General features: G+C 30.6%; 1 protein-coding gene across 4 annotated transcripts in view; it reads right to left on the bottom strand.

The window, feature by feature from the left end:
- r (carbamoyl-phosphate synthetase 2, aspartate transcarbamylase, and dihydroorotase rudimentary) overlaps positions 1–21,257 on the bottom strand; it is a 271,962-nt gene that overhangs the window by 68,621 nt on the left and 182,084 nt on the right. For all 4 annotated transcript variants that reach the window (XM_076473756.1, XM_076473755.1, XM_076473753.1 and 1 more), the window contains exons 31-34: positions 17,709–17,840; positions 11,117–11,318; positions 10,368–10,483; positions 4,838–5,053 (exon numbers count right to left, since the gene is read on the bottom strand). In XM_076473756.1, the coding sequence (XP_076329871.1) occupies positions 4,838–5,053; positions 10,368–10,483; positions 11,117–11,318; positions 17,709–17,840 (666 nt within the window). The remainder of the gene's footprint in view (positions 1–4,837; positions 5,054–10,367; positions 10,484–11,116; positions 11,319–17,708; positions 17,841–21,257) is intronic.

Genomic DNA, 21,257 nt, shown 5'->3' with positions numbered 1-21,257 from the left:
TCCATTTACAACAATGTTAAATTCAATACATTATTGCTGTTGTACACATTCCCATGATAAACAATTCTCTTTCATTACATTATGACAAGTTGAATATTATTAACCTTAACTTTAATCTAAAGAAGAAAAAGTGCCTGAAAGAACATCACCAAAAAACTACTTTTAAAATTGCATTATTTTCACCTCATGTTTCATTATCAACTGGTTACTTTCTTATAAAATGTATGCAATTAAACTCTCTTGAGTGAGAAAAACAATTCTGCTTTTCATTAACTATATTATTTGCTGTAATTTTCTAACAATTTACATATGCAACTCAGTCAATATGTTAACAGAATGCTGTAAGAAAACTTCTGAACCAAAACTTAGAAAATATAACAGCCAAATATAAATAAGTTTACCACAATGCATGGTCTATACAGCCTATATTTCCTAGCATAATCTTAGCTAACAATTATGTATTATAAAATTTTGTATTTTTTTTATTAACAAACCACAAGTTACATTTCTCCCAATCTGAATATGTATTTCTGAAAGGTATTTACTTCTGCTTACATACACAGCTATTCTCATTCATTTCTGCCCTCTATTTTAATTTTTTTAAAACATATCACATGCTTTTCACTCCCACTCACACCCCAATTCACGTTGGTTAACTGATTCTTGCATGCAAGTTATCATGTAATAAACCACCACTAATAGAAGTGCAACACATCTACATGATTCATGTGACTCCCTCTATTCTATTCTATTCAGTTATCACTTTGAGTTTAGGCACAAATGTAAGCACTGATTCACAGTGAGGAAGAAGAGTATGGAATGTGAGTGGAAGTAAGTACCTGATAGAAATAAATTTTCAGTGTAAGAAAATTATAACTTCTGATAAGACTTCTGCTCATATGCATAGCTAAAATCCTATAGTGAACAGGTGGAGGGATTGGTGTAAGAGAGAAAGTAGATAAATGTCTGATGGATACCCTCTAATAACAGAATTATACTTGGAATACTGCAACATTTCTGCACCAGGTATCAAATCCAGGCAAAAAATTATGCAAAGAACATCACAGTGGAAGAGCAAATGGTTGAACAGTTATTCTAATCACAATATATTATGCTTTCAATCTCCCTAATGAACAGAATGTGAGTAAAATAAGGAATGTACCCCCAAGGTGTTCAGCTAGGACATGAAGAAGTGTGCATGTCAAGTCAACTGTGTCCAAAACTTGAATGCTAAGAACCAACATCTGTGTGAAAATAATTCAAGGATCACACTTTCAGTAAGCTCAATCCAAAATTAAACCACTGAGAACCAAGATCCATGTGGAAATTGGAAAGAGAATCATATCATATTCACCTCAAGTGCAGCCAAGTGGAGGGAACATTCCTGCCACCAATCTGTGGAAAAGGTACATTTGAGAATAGTGATAAATTATACACATCAAACTGGAAAACTGATCTATGGACAACTAGTTTGATTTGGTTTGAATTTCAGGCAAAGCTACACAGAGGCTATCTGCTCTAGCAATCCGTAATTTAGTATCAAAAGACTAGAGGGAAGGCAGCTAGCCATCATCATCACTACCACCAAACACAAAATTTTTTATGAACAAATAGTGAAATTGAACATCACATTATAACACCCTTACAGATGAAAGGGTGAGCATATTTGGTGTGATGGAGTTGCGAACCCATGGTTTTCAGATTGAGAGTCAAGCACCCTAACTAGCTGGTCATACTAGGCCATCCCAGACAAACAGAAACAATAACTGCAATTATAATGGCACACTATGTGTATGAGTACATCATGTCAATTGGTTCAGCTCTAAATCCAAATTTCAATAGCTTGGAACTGACATTCAGGTAGGTGTAGGATGAGGGATCCCAGCCATTATGATGGCTCACTTCAAAGCTACATTTCCTTGGAACAATGCAAGTAAAGATAGAGTATCAATTTAGAGAGCATTTCAAAATCTATGACAGCAGAACACCACCTTCCTTATTCTAACTGGGAGGAGTAATCTTAGTTTTTATTGTATATCTTTCATTCTATCACCTAAGCAGCTTAGATTAGTATGGCCCAGAAAAAGCACATTTATGAAGTAAATATATTATGAGGAATAACCTAAAACAATCTGCTGGATCACCAATCTCTGGTTTATGTGATTGTGATGAATAGTGTGCATTTTGTGGTCATAGAAATTATGAAAATTACAACCTCACAGTGTGTGTTTTTGTACAGTTCTAAGTGGTTGAAGTATAACTTGACAGGCATCACTCACCACAGAGCAGGATCCTGGTGAAAATATGTGACAGGCACCTAAAAATTAATAACAAAAGAAAGAAAACTTACTCAGTTACAGTGTATCAAAGAGTGAAGGATGGCAACAGGTGGAAGACTGTTCCTGATAAGGAAAAAACAGTTACCCCAAGCAGATAATGGGATACAAACGTACAAGGTGTAGTCCCAGTGCTTGGAGTTGAGATGCAGATAAACGTAAGGTGCCTGATCAAAGTGAAGGCACAAGGAATTGATTACGGGAAGAAAAAACAGAAAATAAAAGGCAAACTGAATAACAAGCTCCTTGTGTAAGAAGCAGAGGAGTATATTATGACACCCCATTCAGAAGGAGCTAACCAAAGCCAGACATCCAAGTAGTGATGTGAGTAAAATCCTCCAAAATATGAAAGTTAGATAAAACACAATTCACCTGACAAAACTGAGGAATTGGTTATGGGAAGAAGGAAATAAGGAATAAAAGGCCAATCAAATCATATGATGAATCCAAAGGGTAAGGGAGGAAAGAAAAAACATGGTGAAAGGAGTCAAATGCTTCCCATGGAAGAGTACCCAACAAGAGACAGAGCTATTGAAAATTTGATGATTGTGAGGCCATTCATTTGGAGAAAATGTGTTGGGACTGTAAGGGTTATCTACAAAGAGTGTGAAATCACCTAGAATACTGCATGCCAGGTAATGTATATCAAGTGTGTGTGTGTTCACAGAGAAACATCCATTGTCCATCTACAAAAGAGAACAAGAACAAGTGTCCCCTTAATAAATGATAAAAGCCACCATCATCAAATAGTTGGAATAAAACATGATTAATCAAATCTGGACAAGAGGAGGAAAGTAAACTAAAGCATATTCGATTACCAGAAGTTAACATGGTAAGACCTTTCATCCATAAAACATAGTCTTAAAGCCACCTCCTAATTGACTCACTCTCCAACTCTTGAAATAAGCATCATGGAAGAGAAAGAAACCCAGACAAAGGGAAAGAATCGGGAAACTCGACTGGATGAAGGATATGTTCAACCATAAACATATATAGTCAAAGAGGGAAGTTACAAGAAGAATCCAAAGCAATTAAAGCAAAAGACCATGGATCATTCAGCATATCTTGAAAATACTCCAAATGTGTCAGTCCCAAAGGAAGATGAGCATCTAAGAAGCCACATTTCCTTGCTAGCAGTAAGACAGAACCATAATGACTTGGATAACATAAACCTTCATATATGCTTTCAAGCAGGAGAATGGATTGTCTCAGAAGAAGTGGGTGTTTAAAAAGGCACTCACCAAATAGACAAGGTTATTAGGTAGGTAACAGGAATGGTTTATCCAAATGGAAAATAAAACCAATCAAGCTACTTGTGTAAGAAGCAGAGGAGTATATTATGACCACCATCACTTCAGAAGGAGCTTACAGAGACCAGACATCCATGCAGTGATGCGAGTAAAATCCCCCAAAATGCATACATTCTTCAAATCCCTCTCAACAATAACTTCTTGTGATGAATACAAGGTAGCATGAGGGGATAACATCAATAGGTATATCCCAAATTTCCATTGAATTCAAGATGAGTTCACTGTGGTGGGTTGTGGATGTTTCAAGTAATATGTCTCCAGATCGAATCTTCTTTACTGACTTTGGAGAGCCAGCAAGACCCTCTATTCCCTTCTGAATAAAAAAGGGGGACATTTGTCCTAAAGGTTTTTCTGAAAGAGAATGTAATATAAGAAAATAAGGTACGTGTGTTACAGATGTTGAAGATTGCTGCTCAGTATCTTCAAGACGTGGTCACTTACCTATTGACTAGTTTTTTCACTATTTTATTTAAATTTTTTGAAGGAGGATCCATAGGAAAAAAGAAAAGTTTTGGTACCCACTGACCTCACCCACCATGGAGCACTACGAGGGGACGCACTACAATGTCATGCAAACACAATGCAGCAACGCCAGGGTTTCGTGAGCACTATACCCAATACAGCATCAGGCACTATGTTTCAACACCCGTTGAGAACTTCCAACACTGGTACTTGGTTGACTCAAAGTGGACCAGCATTGACAGGCACCCAAAGTCCACAAATTCACCAAAGTGGTGTGTTACTTGGACCCCTAACCACCAGGATCCTTGGGTCACCACCCACAGCAAACACGTGGGTAGATGTTTACATCCCAGAGTAAGTAACCAGACAGAATAGAACCTTCCCTGGGAGGTCCCCTCACCACGTGATGTGATGTTTTGAAGAAACAAAATATAGTTAACCTTATTGATAATGTACCAGTAAGATAAATTACAGGTAATTCTAAAATAACAAAGACCCATATTAAGCCTAGTTTAATATTATGGGACAGAAAATACAACTAAGCTCTAATTTTAAATCTGAATGTCACTGAGTATTGACCAATCTAACTAAATTTATGTTACTGATCCAAAACAACTACAGATAATAATGTTAACAACAAAAATAGTGTAAATGTGCTGATACAAGGTTTAACTATTTTAATAAAATACTGCACAATCAATTTCTGCTTTATAAATCCAGTTTACAAACCTGACCATCGACAAAAGCCACTTCACCCCGAAGAACTACCCTTCTAACTTGTCCTTTCACACTCCTTCCAGCAAAAGGAGTCCATTTGGCTTTGCTGAAAGGCATTGCTTCAGGAATAATCCACTCTTCTTCCAAATCTACTTCAATATATGTGTTAGGCTGATCCGGAAGGTTAAAGATCCGTTTGGGGTTGTAATAGAGTCGTTTAACAATATCCTAATATATCACAAAAAAACGTTATTATATCTTTCAGTAATAGAGTCTTATTACATTTATCACCTATTGAAAATGATGACTAAGCCTTTAATGTGTATTATTACAGTTTCTACACTTTAAAAGGATTATAGAAATTAACATTATACTAATAACTCTCTTAGTGTTGCAATGATCACATATTTACATACAAGCCAAAACATCATGTGTACATATGTTCCTTGTCAAGATATTTAATAGCTAAACACTGGCCCTTGCTTCACTCTAGGCAGAGTTTATCAGAGGAGCATATTTTTAGTTTTAAATTTTAAAAAATAAATCCAAATTTCTCAAATATTTAATTTGTTAATTAGAATTATATTTCTCAAACTATTTTTATTCAAACATATATATTATATTTTCTTTAATGTATTTATGAAAATTAGATTTCTTAACAGTAATTAATTCTAATCACTAATAAATGCTACATATATCAATAAAACCTACAGGATACACATAAATTAGTAAAACCAATTACATAAGACAAAAATATATAATAGCATAAATGAGTAGAAAATAAAAAATAAATCTTAAATTAATTAAAATGCATAACATACACTAAGCTGGTAATGCAAAACAATCTTCATGTGAAAATTAATAGCAATAATGAATAATATTAAAACTTATTTAACAATTAATATTACATATATTATTATTCAGTAATATAAACTTACAGTGTAATAAAGTGTATATCACTTACAATGTACTTATTGAAAACCACTGTACCTAACTGATTGGCCAGAAGAGAATTTCAGACTGAAATGCATTAAGTTATGATTTTAATCACTTAATTGTGAGAAAGCTTTCTCGATGCTTTTTCATCATCTCTAACCTTGCTTATTGCTTCAAGCCTCTTAATTAATGTAGTTTTTGAGTCACACTCTTGTGTTATACACAAGTACCTAATGCACGAGAATAACTCTTAACATGCAAGATTAAATTACAAAAAAAAAAGCATTATACAGATATACAGATTGACAGAATATTTGTTAAATAGAGATTGCCTGACTGAAACAACAAAGTACCTAAATTTTAAATCCTTCTATTGTATTACTTAATTTATCTGGATTTATATCATTACATTCTTATAAAACTAAGTTTAGAGTGAAGTAATTCTAAAGAAATAGTTGTAGATGTAAAAATATAAATTTAAATAATTAAACTTGTTATTTTTGAAATATATATATATATATATATATATATAAAGTAACTCATCTCAAGTAATGATTTTTATCATATGGTTCATATAATTTTCCATTATTTACTTATTAAGCACTAACAATCAACCACAAATAGCATTAAAAAACAACAAGATTTCTGAAAATTTGTCATATTTTAACTAATAAATTATATCTACACTAATATTTATTCAATGCAATTTACAAAAATGTTCTGTCAGTGATATTTTATTACAGTTTGATACAAGATTACAACATCTGCATTAAAGCGCAATTCTGTAAAAAAGAATTCCTTAACTTTTTAATAATTATGGTCACATTTATGTACCTTTTCCTACAATGTTTAGTTGTGATTTTTTCTAGTGTTTTTTTCTGCATAATGCTGGCTCATACCCATTTAGGGTTAATAAAGTGTTTAAGTATTATTTTCATAGTGAGAAAAAAATGACTGACAATGGATAACGTTAAGGATACTGTTGCAATAGCTATAGTATTAGGTTTTGTTTTATGTAAACTTAGGTGTCACGTTATGTAAATAAGCTATCAATAGCCATTAATCATCCTGCACTGAATTTTACTCAAGTCATTTAGTAGCAAATAGTGGTATAAAAAGAAAACAAAACTGAGGACTAATGTGTCAAACATACAAGAATGTGGAAAATTAAAGGCATATTGCTTGAAAGTTATTTTGAGGTGTTTTCAGACAGGTAGTTAGGAGCATTATCAGTTAATTTTCATGACTAATAATAAAAAAAACTAAAAATTAAAATTAACTTTTTGTATCAAGGTTATATTGTTGAACTTGTACTTTTGAAGTTGTGATAAGATGCAACTGAATAGAAAATTTTTTGGAGGTTAGCTACGTTTTAGATTTTGAATTGTGAATGTATTTTGTCCCACTTGTGAGGATTGAAGTAAATACTCTAGTTGATTTTGAAGAATTTTGGTATTAAAGTTTTCATTATTTCGAGCATAAAGAAAAGATTTGTTACAATCATATCACCTTTGTTAATGCTTTACAAAAATCAGATGTTCTCCACTGATGATATTGTACCTTTAGTTGATGACCAAGCTGACAAGTTTTTTGTTTCTAGTATCTTGTTTTTGTTTGACTTTTTTTTGTTGTTGTTCAAAATCCATTAATCTTGCTTTATGGTTAAGGATATTTTGTAATAAATGTTAGTTTCTGCTATTATTTAAACACAGTTTATTTGTTTTTCATTGTGATATTGACATCACATCCATAGCAAATATCTTCATGTAAAACTAAACATAAAGAGCCTTAGCTGTGTTTAAATAGACCTCTCCTCTTTCTACTTGACTTGTAAATGGTACTTATTTCTTTTAAGATATTTCACAATTTATTAAATTTCCTGCATAATACACAAGTTCCATATTTACTACTTTAATAGACACAAAAATATTCAGAACTTTTTTTTAAAAACAAAATAATGACTCACTTGCAACTAAAATTTATTGGGAAATTACTGTTTACTGGTTATTATATCTGTATTTTGTTGCATTTACTTGTAAATTTTACATTTCATTAAAGGTTTAAATCATTTATTTCAAACATAAATCAACAAAATGATCTTCCATCAAACAATATGTAAAATACAAGTTTCCAAATTGTATCAACCTTTACTTTTATCATATGCTATTGAAATTGTTTGATAAAAGACATTTAACAATGTAATGTTTAATTTCTTACCCTAAAAAAATTAATGACTTCTTTTACCTCTCAATGCAAACTAATTCTCAAAGTTAAATTGGTAAGATATTAAATTTTCTGCCAAGATTGTGATTTATATGACACTGGCAAAACTGATACAAATTTAATCATGAGTTAGTGAACACAATTTTTTTTTTCAAATTGAAATGGCTGTTTTATGTCTAAAAAATGATGCAAACAGACTAATATTGAAGAACGATTTCTCATTATACCACAAACATTTATTTAATTCTTCTAAAACAGATGGTTGTTTTTTACTTGCATTCTGCATAATGATATTAACTTAATAAAACACTGAATATTTTTTCTTTAAGTTTATTAATAAGGATACTTTTACAGGAAACAAATAAACACTATCTAAAACACTATAAACCCTTTTGCAATGGGCTCAATATAATCTACACATTTGTACATGTTAAGTATTTGCACTATAACTTTTGATACAGCAGGTGGATCTTCACAAATTTTGGAAGACGTTTAGTAAATATCACAAGTATTTTGTATACAGAAAATCATATTTTTTAATGAAATATTTTCACTAAAGATTTGTTTGTGAAAATAGAGTCTGTTTCATTACTAGTTTGAATGCAAAGTTATGTCATGTTAAAATTAAAAAACTATTCTTCATTCTAAAAATCTCAAATATTATTTGTGTAATCTCTAAAACCTCTTAACTACATTTCAAACATTTGTTTTCAGTAAAACTATATTTTATGTTACTTTAACTATACTCTAACTATGTGGGGTCTGTCACTTAACCAACCTCATAACCATCATCAAGAATATAAGAAATAAAATATAAATTACACTCTTTCATGCTAGAATGATCACATATTATAACATGAAAATACAAATAGCCTAAGTCTCATAATGCTATATATTTACATACATATCTATTATTTTTTATCATATTGACTTTCCAGTCATGCCTAGCTAACATTGCATAACTTGCACTGATGGAGTGCACATGCACTTACAACATACATCCAGTAATATAAAACTGATCTTTAATCTTCCCTGTGTTGGCTATGTTTTATTGGACTAGTACTTTGCAATAAACAGTCACATTTTAAATTATCCTACATTATATATATATGTATACAAATTATCATTAATTAAAAATAAATTATTAAACTTATTTTTCTTAAAATATAGAACAATAAATCAAAAAGCAAAGCAAACAACAATCTCTTTCATTACAACCTTTGTACATGGTTGCTGCTGGACATAAGTTGCTAAGCCTTTTAAAAGTTTGCATTTGGAGGATTTCAAACAAAATTTTTAAGGTTTTATATATACAGTTAAATAGCCAAAAAATCATAAATAACTACACTGATACCACTATAACTTATTAAGCTTAGTAACTAAGATGCATTTATATATTTAAAAAAAAATGAAATTTCAAGCAGACTAAAGACACAACCTACCTTCTTGAAATCTTTTTTTGAAAGAATGTGGTTTCCTTTTCACAGATTAAAATGGCTGAGAAAACCTCTTGGGAGACACTCTAAGCTGTTGATTAGTTATTCACATGTCATATATTGAAGTAAGTGTACATAAGGGTTCATTTTCAAAAATGGAAAGAGGTGAATGGGGTTGCTGTTTAATTCAGTATATGAACCATATCTCAGCAAAATAATAAATAGGAGGTTCTTATTTTATATTATAGCTTGATAATATTAGTAATTTAAGTTCCTAATTTGTTTGAAACTATAGACTTAGTATTTTGACATTACAAACATCTAATTTCAATCAGTGCTGGATTCAACATACCATGTGTCTCACAAAATCTATATTTTGATGTGTTTTTTAATATTTACTTTTAAATTAAGAATTTAACTCATATGTAATATTAAAATTTGTTTCCAAATTTACTGACTTAAATTTCTGAAATACTAGTTCAATAAAATTTTGAATACAAGTCAACAAATGCAATGAAATGGTTTTTGACCTGTGATCCATCACAAAAAGATTAATGAAAATAATTTCTCAATGTTTCAAGTATTTTGTAATATTAAAGGAGCTATCTAATACACTTTAAAGCTTTACTGATGAGAAAGCCTTTGCATATGTTAAATACCTTCTATCTGAAATTAAATGCACAATACAAAAAATAACAGTAAAAACACTTCTGAAAAAATAAATTGAACTATTCACATTCTGTCTACCATGTGATATCATGTCTAATATTTTAATATTACAAGTACATAAAACTACCACTCAGTCATGCTTCCAAAAGAGAAATGTACAGCTTAAAAGGTATCTAAACTTGTAACACAAAATAAACATTATATTAAACACTAAACATAAGTATATATAAAACTAATTTGCACTTTCAAAACTGTCAAGAGAAATAAAAGCAACTTACATCAATTGTCAATCTACCCTCATTAACAGCAGTTAGCAATAATGGTAAGATTGTTTCAAGGCCTGGGAAACCAGGAGGAGGATTTTCACTCATTTTGTCCTCCAGGGTGTGAGGTGCTGTGAAATAAGATATAAATATTAAAAACTTACAAAATGTATGTAATATTTAACTAAACCTGAAAAAATTTTTTATTTAGAAACACAAATTACGTAATGTTTCTTGTTTCTTTGAGAGGTATAATAAAAAAAACCATAGCTTTTAGCAGATTTGAGGACTTTAGTATGGCAAAAATAAATATGATATGCTTTGTACTGAAAATTCATATGTAATACTGAAATACTCAATTTCATACTTTTTTTTTTTGAAGCATGCTCATTTTAAGACATATCACAATCAATTTCATACATAATGAATATTTTCAAAGGATAGTGTTATATATCAAAACCTTCAAACTTTTCTATTTTAAGGATAAGTTCATAAACATTCACAAAAACTTATGGAGGCAGAAGCCCATACATATCATCCATCCATGAAGAATAAGAGTGTTAATTTGAATCTAATTACAATTTGAAACTGTACATTAATAGTAAATAGTTTAAAAACCAGCATGAAAACTTTGCATATATTTATTGGTATTTCAATCTAATAATTACCAGAACAACCAATCTTGAAAAAAATGTAAATTTATTATTAACAAGAAAAGTACTGGAAGATTAAAACTATACATGAATCACTTTTAAAGTTTTTACCATGATCTGTGGCAAAACAGTCAATGACATCTAGGTTATCCCACAATGCTTTCTGATCACGAGCAGTCGTCAAACAAGGTTTCACTTTGGCTCTTTTTACTCCAATGACTTCAGTATCTTCAACAGTCATGAAAAGATGATGAGGACAAACTTCACATGTAACAGGAAGTCCTTGTTCCTTTGCAGCTCGAATTACTAAAATCTAGAACATCAGTAGTTACCACATATGGTGTTAGGTCTTAACCTTATGCACATTGCTTAAAGTTACAAGTACATTCAAAATTTAATTAACAACTTTATTATCAATGTTTGTCAATAAATTTGTCATCAAATAATTTAAATTCAAATTTTTATATTGTACAAATTTTAATTTCTTAATCTTAAAAGAAAATATTTAAACAATTCTTAATCATATCACTGTGTCATGTAATATGTTTGTGTTCTGCATTCTTCCCTATGGGTTTGATATCTTCCCTGATATGACTTTTTAAGTGTCTCAATTAGAAGCACAAAGTATACATAATGATAAGTAGGAATATAAAATTTGAGTCTTCTACCTTTTTGACCTTATATCAACACATTTGTCAAATCTATCAGAGGAACCCTCCCATCTTTTCATAACTTACAAGGTACTTATCTAACCATGCATCTTTGAAAAATGAAAGAGTTTATAACCAATATAAGAAACATGTTTCTCAATACAAAAAAACAACTTGTTCTTTCTTTTTTTTTTGTAGGCATACTTAAGTAGTTGGTCTTAAATTCTTTATCTGTGATCATTTTTTTCTATTCCTAGCAACTAACAGAAATATTTAACCCTATTCATAGATTAGTAAGAAATCAGTAGTTTTGGGACATTATATTTTATGGTCTAATATTTGTTTTATGTTCTAAAATGCACATTTGAAAGCTACATAAATGTTTATTTGAACATTTAACTTGGTGAAACCAAGTGACATCTAGCACATTTACATTTGCAAAATTAGATGTTACAGAGGTCACACACTTTACTTGTAGTGTTAATATCAGATGAATAAATATTTCTTATTGTGATTCATTGCTTTTGACAAAGGAGAGTAATCCAAAATACAGGCAAAAAAACAAAACAAAAAACTACAAAAATTAAAAGAAAATGAATATGAAAAGGTTAACAATTGATATTTTGAATAAAAGAGAATTGAAACTCTCAGAAAATAAAGCATTCAAAGAATAAAAAAAGGTATTTATTTTATTTCATATTTGTCAACTTTACATTTCAATGTAAATTTCTTTATGGACATACAAGACTATTTAGTGCATTTATGATTATTACTTAGTTTATTTCAAAACTTAATACTTAATGATTGTTTAGTTTTTAATACAGGATTACTGAAAATGGATTGTTTTAAAAGTGTTAGTTGTGACAAATTTTATTACATTATTCTGTACAAGTCACAAGTTGTGTTTACAATTAAATTGTTGTCTTGGGTTTACTAATATTGTTGATGTCATGTTACTCCAATCTTTGATATTTTTCTCATTACCTTAACTGTGTATTGTTACATTATATCATCACTTGTATAGTTTATAGAAAGTTTGAGGCCTCAGTGAACATACATTGTTGTCTTGGGTTTACTAATATTGTTGATGTCATGTTACTCCAATCTTTGATATTTTTCTCATTACCTTAACTGTGTATTGTTACATTATATCATCACTTGTATAGTTTATAGAAAGTTTGAGGCCTCAGTGAACATACAAGTGCATGCGCACACACACACACACACCTAGGTGGCTTGAAAATGCAAGTTAAGAAGCAGAGAATAGTTAAGTGAGAAATGATTAGACAGATCTAGACTGAGTGATTTGGCAGTTTGTCAGGCAGTTTATAAAGTACACTTAAGATAGAAAAGAGTTAAGTTAGAAGAAATCAGGTAGAGAAAAATGTTAAATAAAGTTAGAAATATGTTAAGCAAAGTTCAGTCAGAAAATGTGAAGTTAGTTACCATGTGAGTGATAAGTCATATTGTGCAATAGTTCAAAGTTTGTTCCACAGTTTAATAGAGTTAAGGAGAATAATTTGTTTTGGCAAAGGGCATTCTACAGTAATTAAACAAGTTTGTGTGGAGTTTGATAAAAAGGAGACAATTATTTAAAGTTTGAGATACAACTGTGGTAATCTGTGGAATAATGTGAGTAAATTTATCACAGATTGTACAGTAAAAACAAAGTAAAGAAAAAGAGTTTCTCTTGTGAATTGAATTCTAAAGTAATTGAATCAACGTGAGTGGAATTTTAACAAGAAAGACTTATTTAAAATTTTAGATACAACTGTGATATCCAAGAGAGTAAAGAATTTTTTTAACATGTGTTTGACTTGTTTCAAGTATATATTATTTTAAAACAAGTGGATTGTGTGCTGTCCATTTATTGTCCAAGTTTGTCACCAACAAGTCACAGACACCTACTGTAGAAAAATCCAAGCCCAAGCCCACACACATTCTTAAAACCCTGACAATAATTTCAATAAAGTTAGTCTTGAGATGAAGAAAAAAAGCATATAAAAAATATTGCTCGAAAAAAAAACTGTTGATGTTCATTTAGGAGGTTCTAGAGGTTATTCTAATGATATCTCAAATTTTAAGATGAAAATAACTGTACGTATTTTTAGCATGAATACATTCTTCACCTAGACTGACTCACTAAATGCTTTGTAAAAGCTCAAACATATCATTAGTAAAAACAGCTAATTAAAAAATCTGATATTTTATGCAAAACAGACTTTTAATATTTGCTAAAAGTTTGTCATATTTTATGAAGATACACTTAGTACATTCAGAGTTATTGATTACTGTGTATAACTTCCCAGATATAAATTTCATATTAATGGAACAATTCCACGTTCATAGGATTCAGAGATACTGTAAACTCAGAATAACTAGAGTGTAATTTTAAAACCTTATGCACAAAAGCAATAAAGAACATGTTACATATGTTTACCATAGAATATCTGCCATAATAAGTACCAATAAGCCCAGCTGGATATGACAGACTTATTATTTATATCATTCATTTTCATGAACAACAACTGTTGTGATGTGAATTATATAAGTGCATGTAACTATCAGAAATTTTAATTATATCATTTATAAATTAGATTTTCAAGGTAAGAATTAATAACTGTACTACATAAATATAACTCTGTTCTTGTCATGAGAAAAATAATTCCAGACATACATATCATCCATAAACAAACGTGGTGTAAGCTATACTTTAAGTGCTGCAATTTTAAATTGTTTGCAAGAGAGAGCTATTACATATTATGATGATGCAAAATCTAGAAAGTTAAAACATAGTCCTAAAAATCTAGAAAATCCATGATTACATAAAAATCAAGAAATTCCACTGCATTTAGAGAAATGAGAGAAATTATAAATACATGTAATCAGTAGTTATTTAATGAGAATTCAGTGAGTAATCAATTAGTAAAGAAATTTTGTTTGTAAGTTTATTTCTTCCATTCTGCAACTAATTGTCTAACTAATCCTTTTGGTTCTTCTACACTATTCTCATCAGGAATTATTTTTATATTACTCAATTTGACAGTCCAGTAAACTTTAGATGGAGTCTTTAATTGTTTATTTGTGACTTTAATAGATTAATGTTTCATTGCCAATTAAACAGCTTCATTTAAAAATGTACACTTAATTTGATTCAACTTAATTCTCACATCCTTTTCTATTATGGCTTCAATAAATCCAGCAAATTGTGTGGTGTATCTAGAAACGATAAATGAAAAAAAAAAAATCCAACCTTTTCTAATCTTCTGTATGTTCTTCTAAGATCTTTTCTTTCCTCTATATACTGCTCTAAACTTATTAAATAAAGCAAATTATCAGTTCTTCATAGCTATTACAGCTCTTGGCTGGAAGGACACTTAATGTTGTTAAAGCTGTTTATTTTAAGTAAGCAATAAGATGAATAACTAGTTGTTCACTTTTCCACCCATTCAGCCTAGAAATTATTTTCAACTTAATCTAATATACCTCCAATGGTACCCTTCCATCATAGTCTGTTGTTTTCTCAATTATCTGATGCTTTTGAACATGCCAGCTAAACTATTGAACTGAATTTGATGGTTCCATAGTTAAAGTAGTTCATCAATGTCATTCACTCATAGATAAAATTACAGTAGTGTTAACTGGGGCAGACTAAATACGTCCTTCCATTAAACATGTCCCAATAAATCTGACTTAGGTGGAAAATCTTGGGTGGACACAAAAAAATGTAGTCAGTTTTAATTTTGCAGTAGCCAAATAATTTTCAAAATGTTTTATTCCATCACTGATTTTCTTTTCTACCTCAATGAATTCTCATTGAATTTTTACACAATGGTTATTAATTTTAATAAATTATTGTCATTATTCCAAATTCCTCAAAAGATCTAGAAAAAACACTAAATTACATCAAATTACATCACAAAAATAGAGCCTATAATAGTTATTTAAAAAACTATATTTTGGTTATTAAAATTTATTAGTCACCACTAAATACTCTTTATGGCTAAAATTTCAAACCATATTTCTCACTTTGTCATCCTTTCTCTTTAACTTATTTAACTTCACTTGGTATCCTATGTATATATTGCCAAACTGAAGCTTAAAACTTTCTACAAACTACTGAGACATTATGATGTAAGTGTACTCATTTAAAGCAATGAGAAAAGTTCAGATTTGAGTAACACAACATTAATTAAAAACAACTAAACTATATAACTAATGATTTGTAAACAGTTACATTAGCAAACTGGCAATAGCTATTGTGTCTAACAATACTCTCATATTAAACTTAAAAGACAAAAACAATTATGTATATCTTACAGATATCACATTTTGAAGATGTTATTTAGCAAGCAACATGTATGTACAATTACATAATCAAAATTTCAAAATTATTTTGAATAACTGATAACAAACTGGAAAGAAAGTTATATGCAAATTAAAATTAAACTACAATTAACCTCACCATATCTTTACAGTCTATGATACCATGACCTATCTGAAAACCATTCATCTTGACAACAGCTCTGTAGTGTAATTTCTATTGGAAAAGACTCTATTATAGAGATTTCATATCCAAGTCACACCAATCATTTATTTGGACTTTCGATAAACCATCTACTGTTTGAGGACAATGATTTCCCAGAACACATTTCAGTACAATCACACTGAAGTCCATAGTACTGTATCCACCAATCTGATCAATATGTCTTCACATAAAATAGCATGAATACTCATTTTATTCTCCAGCTGTTTGATATATGTGACAGTTGAATAAAAGTTGTGACTGAAAGTCTCATCTTTGTGAGTCCATACACTGTTGGCCTCATTTCCAGATAAAGATTCTTCTAGATTATGTTACATATTGTTACCTTTGGCATTTGGATGGCTTTATCCACAGACCTTTCTGCTTGCGAATTAACACCTGTTACAAGATGCCACACTAGGATTACTGTGGCTGAGGTATGACTTACTACATATCACTTTCTGAAAAGCCTTGGTATTCCAAGTTGGTCTATCTTCCTTTGTTTTTAATATTAGGTACGAAGGATATTCCCATGTTTAAAATTCAAAATCTCTTACTTAGATACATCTATGTGATTTTAGAATATGATTATTTTGCTTCAAAAAGGGATGTTTTTTACAAAAGAGCACTAAATTTTTGGAAGCATCACATTGCATACAAAACATCAAATAATGTCAAAATGTACTTCTGAAACATACCACATCACTACAGCTTTATATAGGTTGTGACTGTTATTGGAGAAAGGAAAAACATTATACTGATATAATAATAATAATTTGTCAAATAATGTATTATTCTAGTTGTCACATGACTTACTAATATGCAAATTAAAAGGTATTTTAATATAACATACTCAACCATCCATATACTTCTAGCTTGATAATTTATGTAACTAAATGGGGAAAAATGACAATCATGCTTGTTAAATACAGGCATATTAATGTTGCCAAGAAAAATCTTATTTACACATACGTAAAGAATCACTTTAAGATAAAATCCACTTAAGAACTTCATAATCAATTTTGGTTATTAAACTTATTGTAAATTGTAAATAATGTAGCAGGGGGGAGCTGCATAATGGTTGAGGTGAGATAAGGGAAATGGATGTGATTTAAGTGCTGATCAGCAAGTTGTTAGGAGTTGTCAATGAGGAATTTAGGTTTCCAAATAGCCTAATAATACACTTGCATATACAAAGACCATTTTCATTTTCAACTGCAAACCAACTCAATTCTTTCTAAGTAAGACTTTTGATGACTCTTACCGAAATTCTAATAAATACTTTTTCAATAGGTTGGATGTAGCATAAGCAATCTTTGATTTCTGTATTGACTGTTAGTTACTGTAAAGATGATCATGTTCATTGCATGTGAAAACAAACCTCTAGACAAACTTTAAAAACTATTATTCGATGAACATATGAAGATGCTGAAACCTTGGTTCTAACACTAAACAACATGATTTCCTAAACTAAATTACATAAATCACTAATATGAACCCAGATTTACTAGAAGTGATCTATTCTCACCTCTTCTTCTCTGCTGACATGACATATATGAATGGAGCGTTGGTACAAGCTTGCCAACAGGATTACTGCTGCTGTTGTCTGTCTTTCAGCATGTACACAAATAGGAAGACTCAATGGCCAGTGTTCAAAATGCTGAAACATTGAAATATTAATGTTTTTAAATGACAATCAATATTTCTATAAATACTTATACCTAATTCAAACTTGCAATCATTAATGAAAATGTATTTACTACTTCAAAATTTTATAGTGAAATGTTACAGTTTAGTTAAGGTTGCAACTGCTTTACAAAAATATTTAGATCATTTGTTGAGTTTGGGAAATCAATAGGAGGAGTTGTTTTCTTACTTACTCAAAATGTAAGGTAATATATGAGAGTTACCATAATTTAAATTAAAAATATAATGTGATAGAAAGAAAAAGATCTTGGCATTCTGTTTGATCACACTATTAAACCATCTAAACAGCATGCTCTTGCTAGTGGCTGAGCAAATATGAAAAACAAGACTAAAGAAGATATAATCTTACTGTACAAGTTACTGGTTAAACCATACTTGAAATATATAGTTCAGTCTTTGGCTCCTTATCTTAAAAAGAACACTGAATTGTTGTAAATGGTTCTAAGGAGAGCTAATAGTATTATACCAGTAGATCAAGGGTTCTAAGGCAAGGAAAGGATAAGAACTTTGAAATTGTTTATTTTGAAAAAAAAAGAGCTAGAGGGAATCTATTAGAGGTGTCTCAGATTTTTAAGGAACGAAAATACACATTTTAGCATGGATGGAGTCTTCTTAAGCTAATAAAGTTTTATTATTCTAAGAGCAAGGTTGGCCTTTGAAATGGATTGCATTCAGGTGTGATGGAAGTATTAAATATCAGAGAGTTTAAAAGAAGTCCTGAACAAAAACAGTTGGTTCTTATTTTTTTTAATTATAATAATTAGTGCATGTGACAGCTAATTGGACCAACAGGTCTCTTGTTGTCCTTAGGTTTTACAGTATGCAGAAGAGATTAACATATATACAACAAAATGATATGGAATGAAATGGGTGTAACTTTACTTCATTCAAGTGTTTGTATAAAATCTAATCAATAATATAAAGCATCTGCCACGTGTTCCAAAAATTGGCCAAAGATATAATTTTCCTATATTGAAAATGTATTTACGATAGGAACTTTTCACCTCTCGCATAAATAGCTATTCTTGTTCAGTACTGCTCCTTATATGAAAAAACTGAGTACATTACAAACCTCGAAATTACCACTCATCTAGAATTAACTAATTACAATGCATCTTGCATGCAAATTATAATGCAACAACCCTCCACCAATAAAAGTGTGACACAAACTCTAGATGCACATGACTCTCTATATTCAATTCTACCAATCATTTTGAGTGTCAGCAGAAAATGGAAACACTGATTTTCAATGGTGAGGGAGGGTAGGAAGTATGAGAAGAAGAAAGTACCTGTCACAAATACATTTTCAGTATAGGAAAAATATAAGTTCTGATACAGTATATTAACTCCTCTCACATAAACACCTAGAATCCCACACTCAATAGATGGAGGAACCAGTGCTAGGGAAAGAAAGAAACATCCTTCATAAGGTCTAAAGGACACTCCCCAAAAGAATATATTTAGAGTTGAAGATCATACATGGGAAACTGTACCACTTCTGAAACAGGTGTAATTTTTTCCTGTTATGGAGAGGTATCACATACATGAACTGATAGATAAAGAAACACATTTAAATGGGAAAGAACTATGGCAGGATAGTGATATAAACCATACATTATCTATTAAATTCAATTCCAGAAAAAACACAAAATCAGGTGTAGGGTGGCTAGAACAGGACAAACTATACATGTCAAATCAACTACATCCAAAACTCATCTCCCTGAGAACCAGCATCCACACAAGAGTAGTCAACTACAATCCAAAATGTGGTCACTTAGTACTGACATCCATGTGGAGGTAGAAAAGAGGATGAATTTGACTATAATCCAAAATCAAGGGCACAGGAACCAACATCCAACTTGTAATAAGAAAGAGAATTATACTGTCTTCACCTCAAGTTCATGAGACTGGATTCATACCCCTTGACCAGGCATGTGATGACAATGGGAGAAACTGAATGATCAACCTAGAAATTCAACATCTGGTACAAAGATGTATGTGTAACGTAACTCACACACAGAGTGAATGGAACAACTCCAAATGAAGAACCTTCCCAATATAATGAGCATTGAAGGATAGCATAGTAATCTGCAAGTACTTCCACTGTGATGAAAAACATGGATGGAAAAACCAAACCTATTGCAAGGATAAAGCTACAAACACCCCAATACAAAGGGTAGTAATCTCCAAGTATAAGTGAGGTACTAAATAAAGATAGAAGGGCAAACAGAAACTGTAGGAGTATCAATAGAGTAAAATGAAGCTAAAAATTAGGTAGGAGATAAAATGGATAGGATTAGTAGAGATGCAAATAACAAAAAATTAGGAAGAAAATCTGCATGATGGTAAGCTAAGACAAAAAGAATTAAAAGCCTATATATAGAGGGGCTTGCAGGTATCCACTCTCAAAAGTAAAATAAAACAATCATCATAAACCAATACGAAATGTATCTAAAAATGAACTGAGATAGGCCTAGCAGTTTTTGCAGTAGAGTCTGGGAAGGCAATTCATTATAAGGTAAAGGAAAACTGATAAAATGTAGGATACCTGATATGGGTTCAGTCATTACACAATGAAGGTGAACAATAATGGAAGCTGGTGGGTGGACCCTGGCCTCCATGGAACAGTGAGAAGTATAAACTATTAATTAAACAAACTAACAGTAAAAAGTATGAACTATAGCAAAATATGAAAATGAAATAGTTGTTATAGTAGAAATGTTAATAAATTGTGTAGTGAAATAAACATATGTATGTAATGTCATGTGTTGAAGAAAACATATTTAACCTAATTATTTATTAACCCATAAATAGAACCCCAGATAAACCTAAAACAACAGACACTTACTAAGCCCAACTGAACAAGATGTTTAACGTAATTATTATTTATCCTAGAAGTAGAACTACAGATAAACTAAAAATAACAAACACTTGGGAAGCCTAAGCAAACAATACAGAACAAAGAAAGTCACTGAGCACTAAATAAAAGCTTAACAGTACAATAAGTAGGTACAATATTTGGAGACGTTTGTGTGCATCTCAGCTCAAGGATGAGGCATGATCTATAAAGGGAAAAAAACAATAGAGTTAAACTACTGATTGATATACAAGTAAGGTCAATTACAGGTAATCCTAAAATAACAAAGAAAATGGCATAAGATAAAAGATACAAGTAAGACTAATTACAAACTTTTACCTGACTGAGTATTGACAAATCTTGTACAATTTAATGTTATGGAACCCAAATAACTACAGATGATAGTATCAATAATAAAATTATTCAAAAACATAACAGTAGAATGTCTTATCTATCCAAAGTCAGGACTGTATTTTAAATGTATGGGCCCCCAAACACAAAGTGGAGCCCACC

The sequence above is a fragment of the Tachypleus tridentatus genome, chromosome 12 (assembly GCF_004210375.1).
Source record: "Tachypleus tridentatus isolate NWPU-2018 chromosome 12, ASM421037v1, whole genome shotgun sequence".
In the NCBI taxonomy this organism is placed as follows: Eukaryota; Metazoa; Arthropoda; class Merostomata; order Xiphosura; family Limulidae; genus Tachypleus; species Tachypleus tridentatus.
The sequence above is the reverse complement of the archived record's forward strand: the minus strand, read 5'-3'. Positions and strand labels throughout refer to the sequence as shown.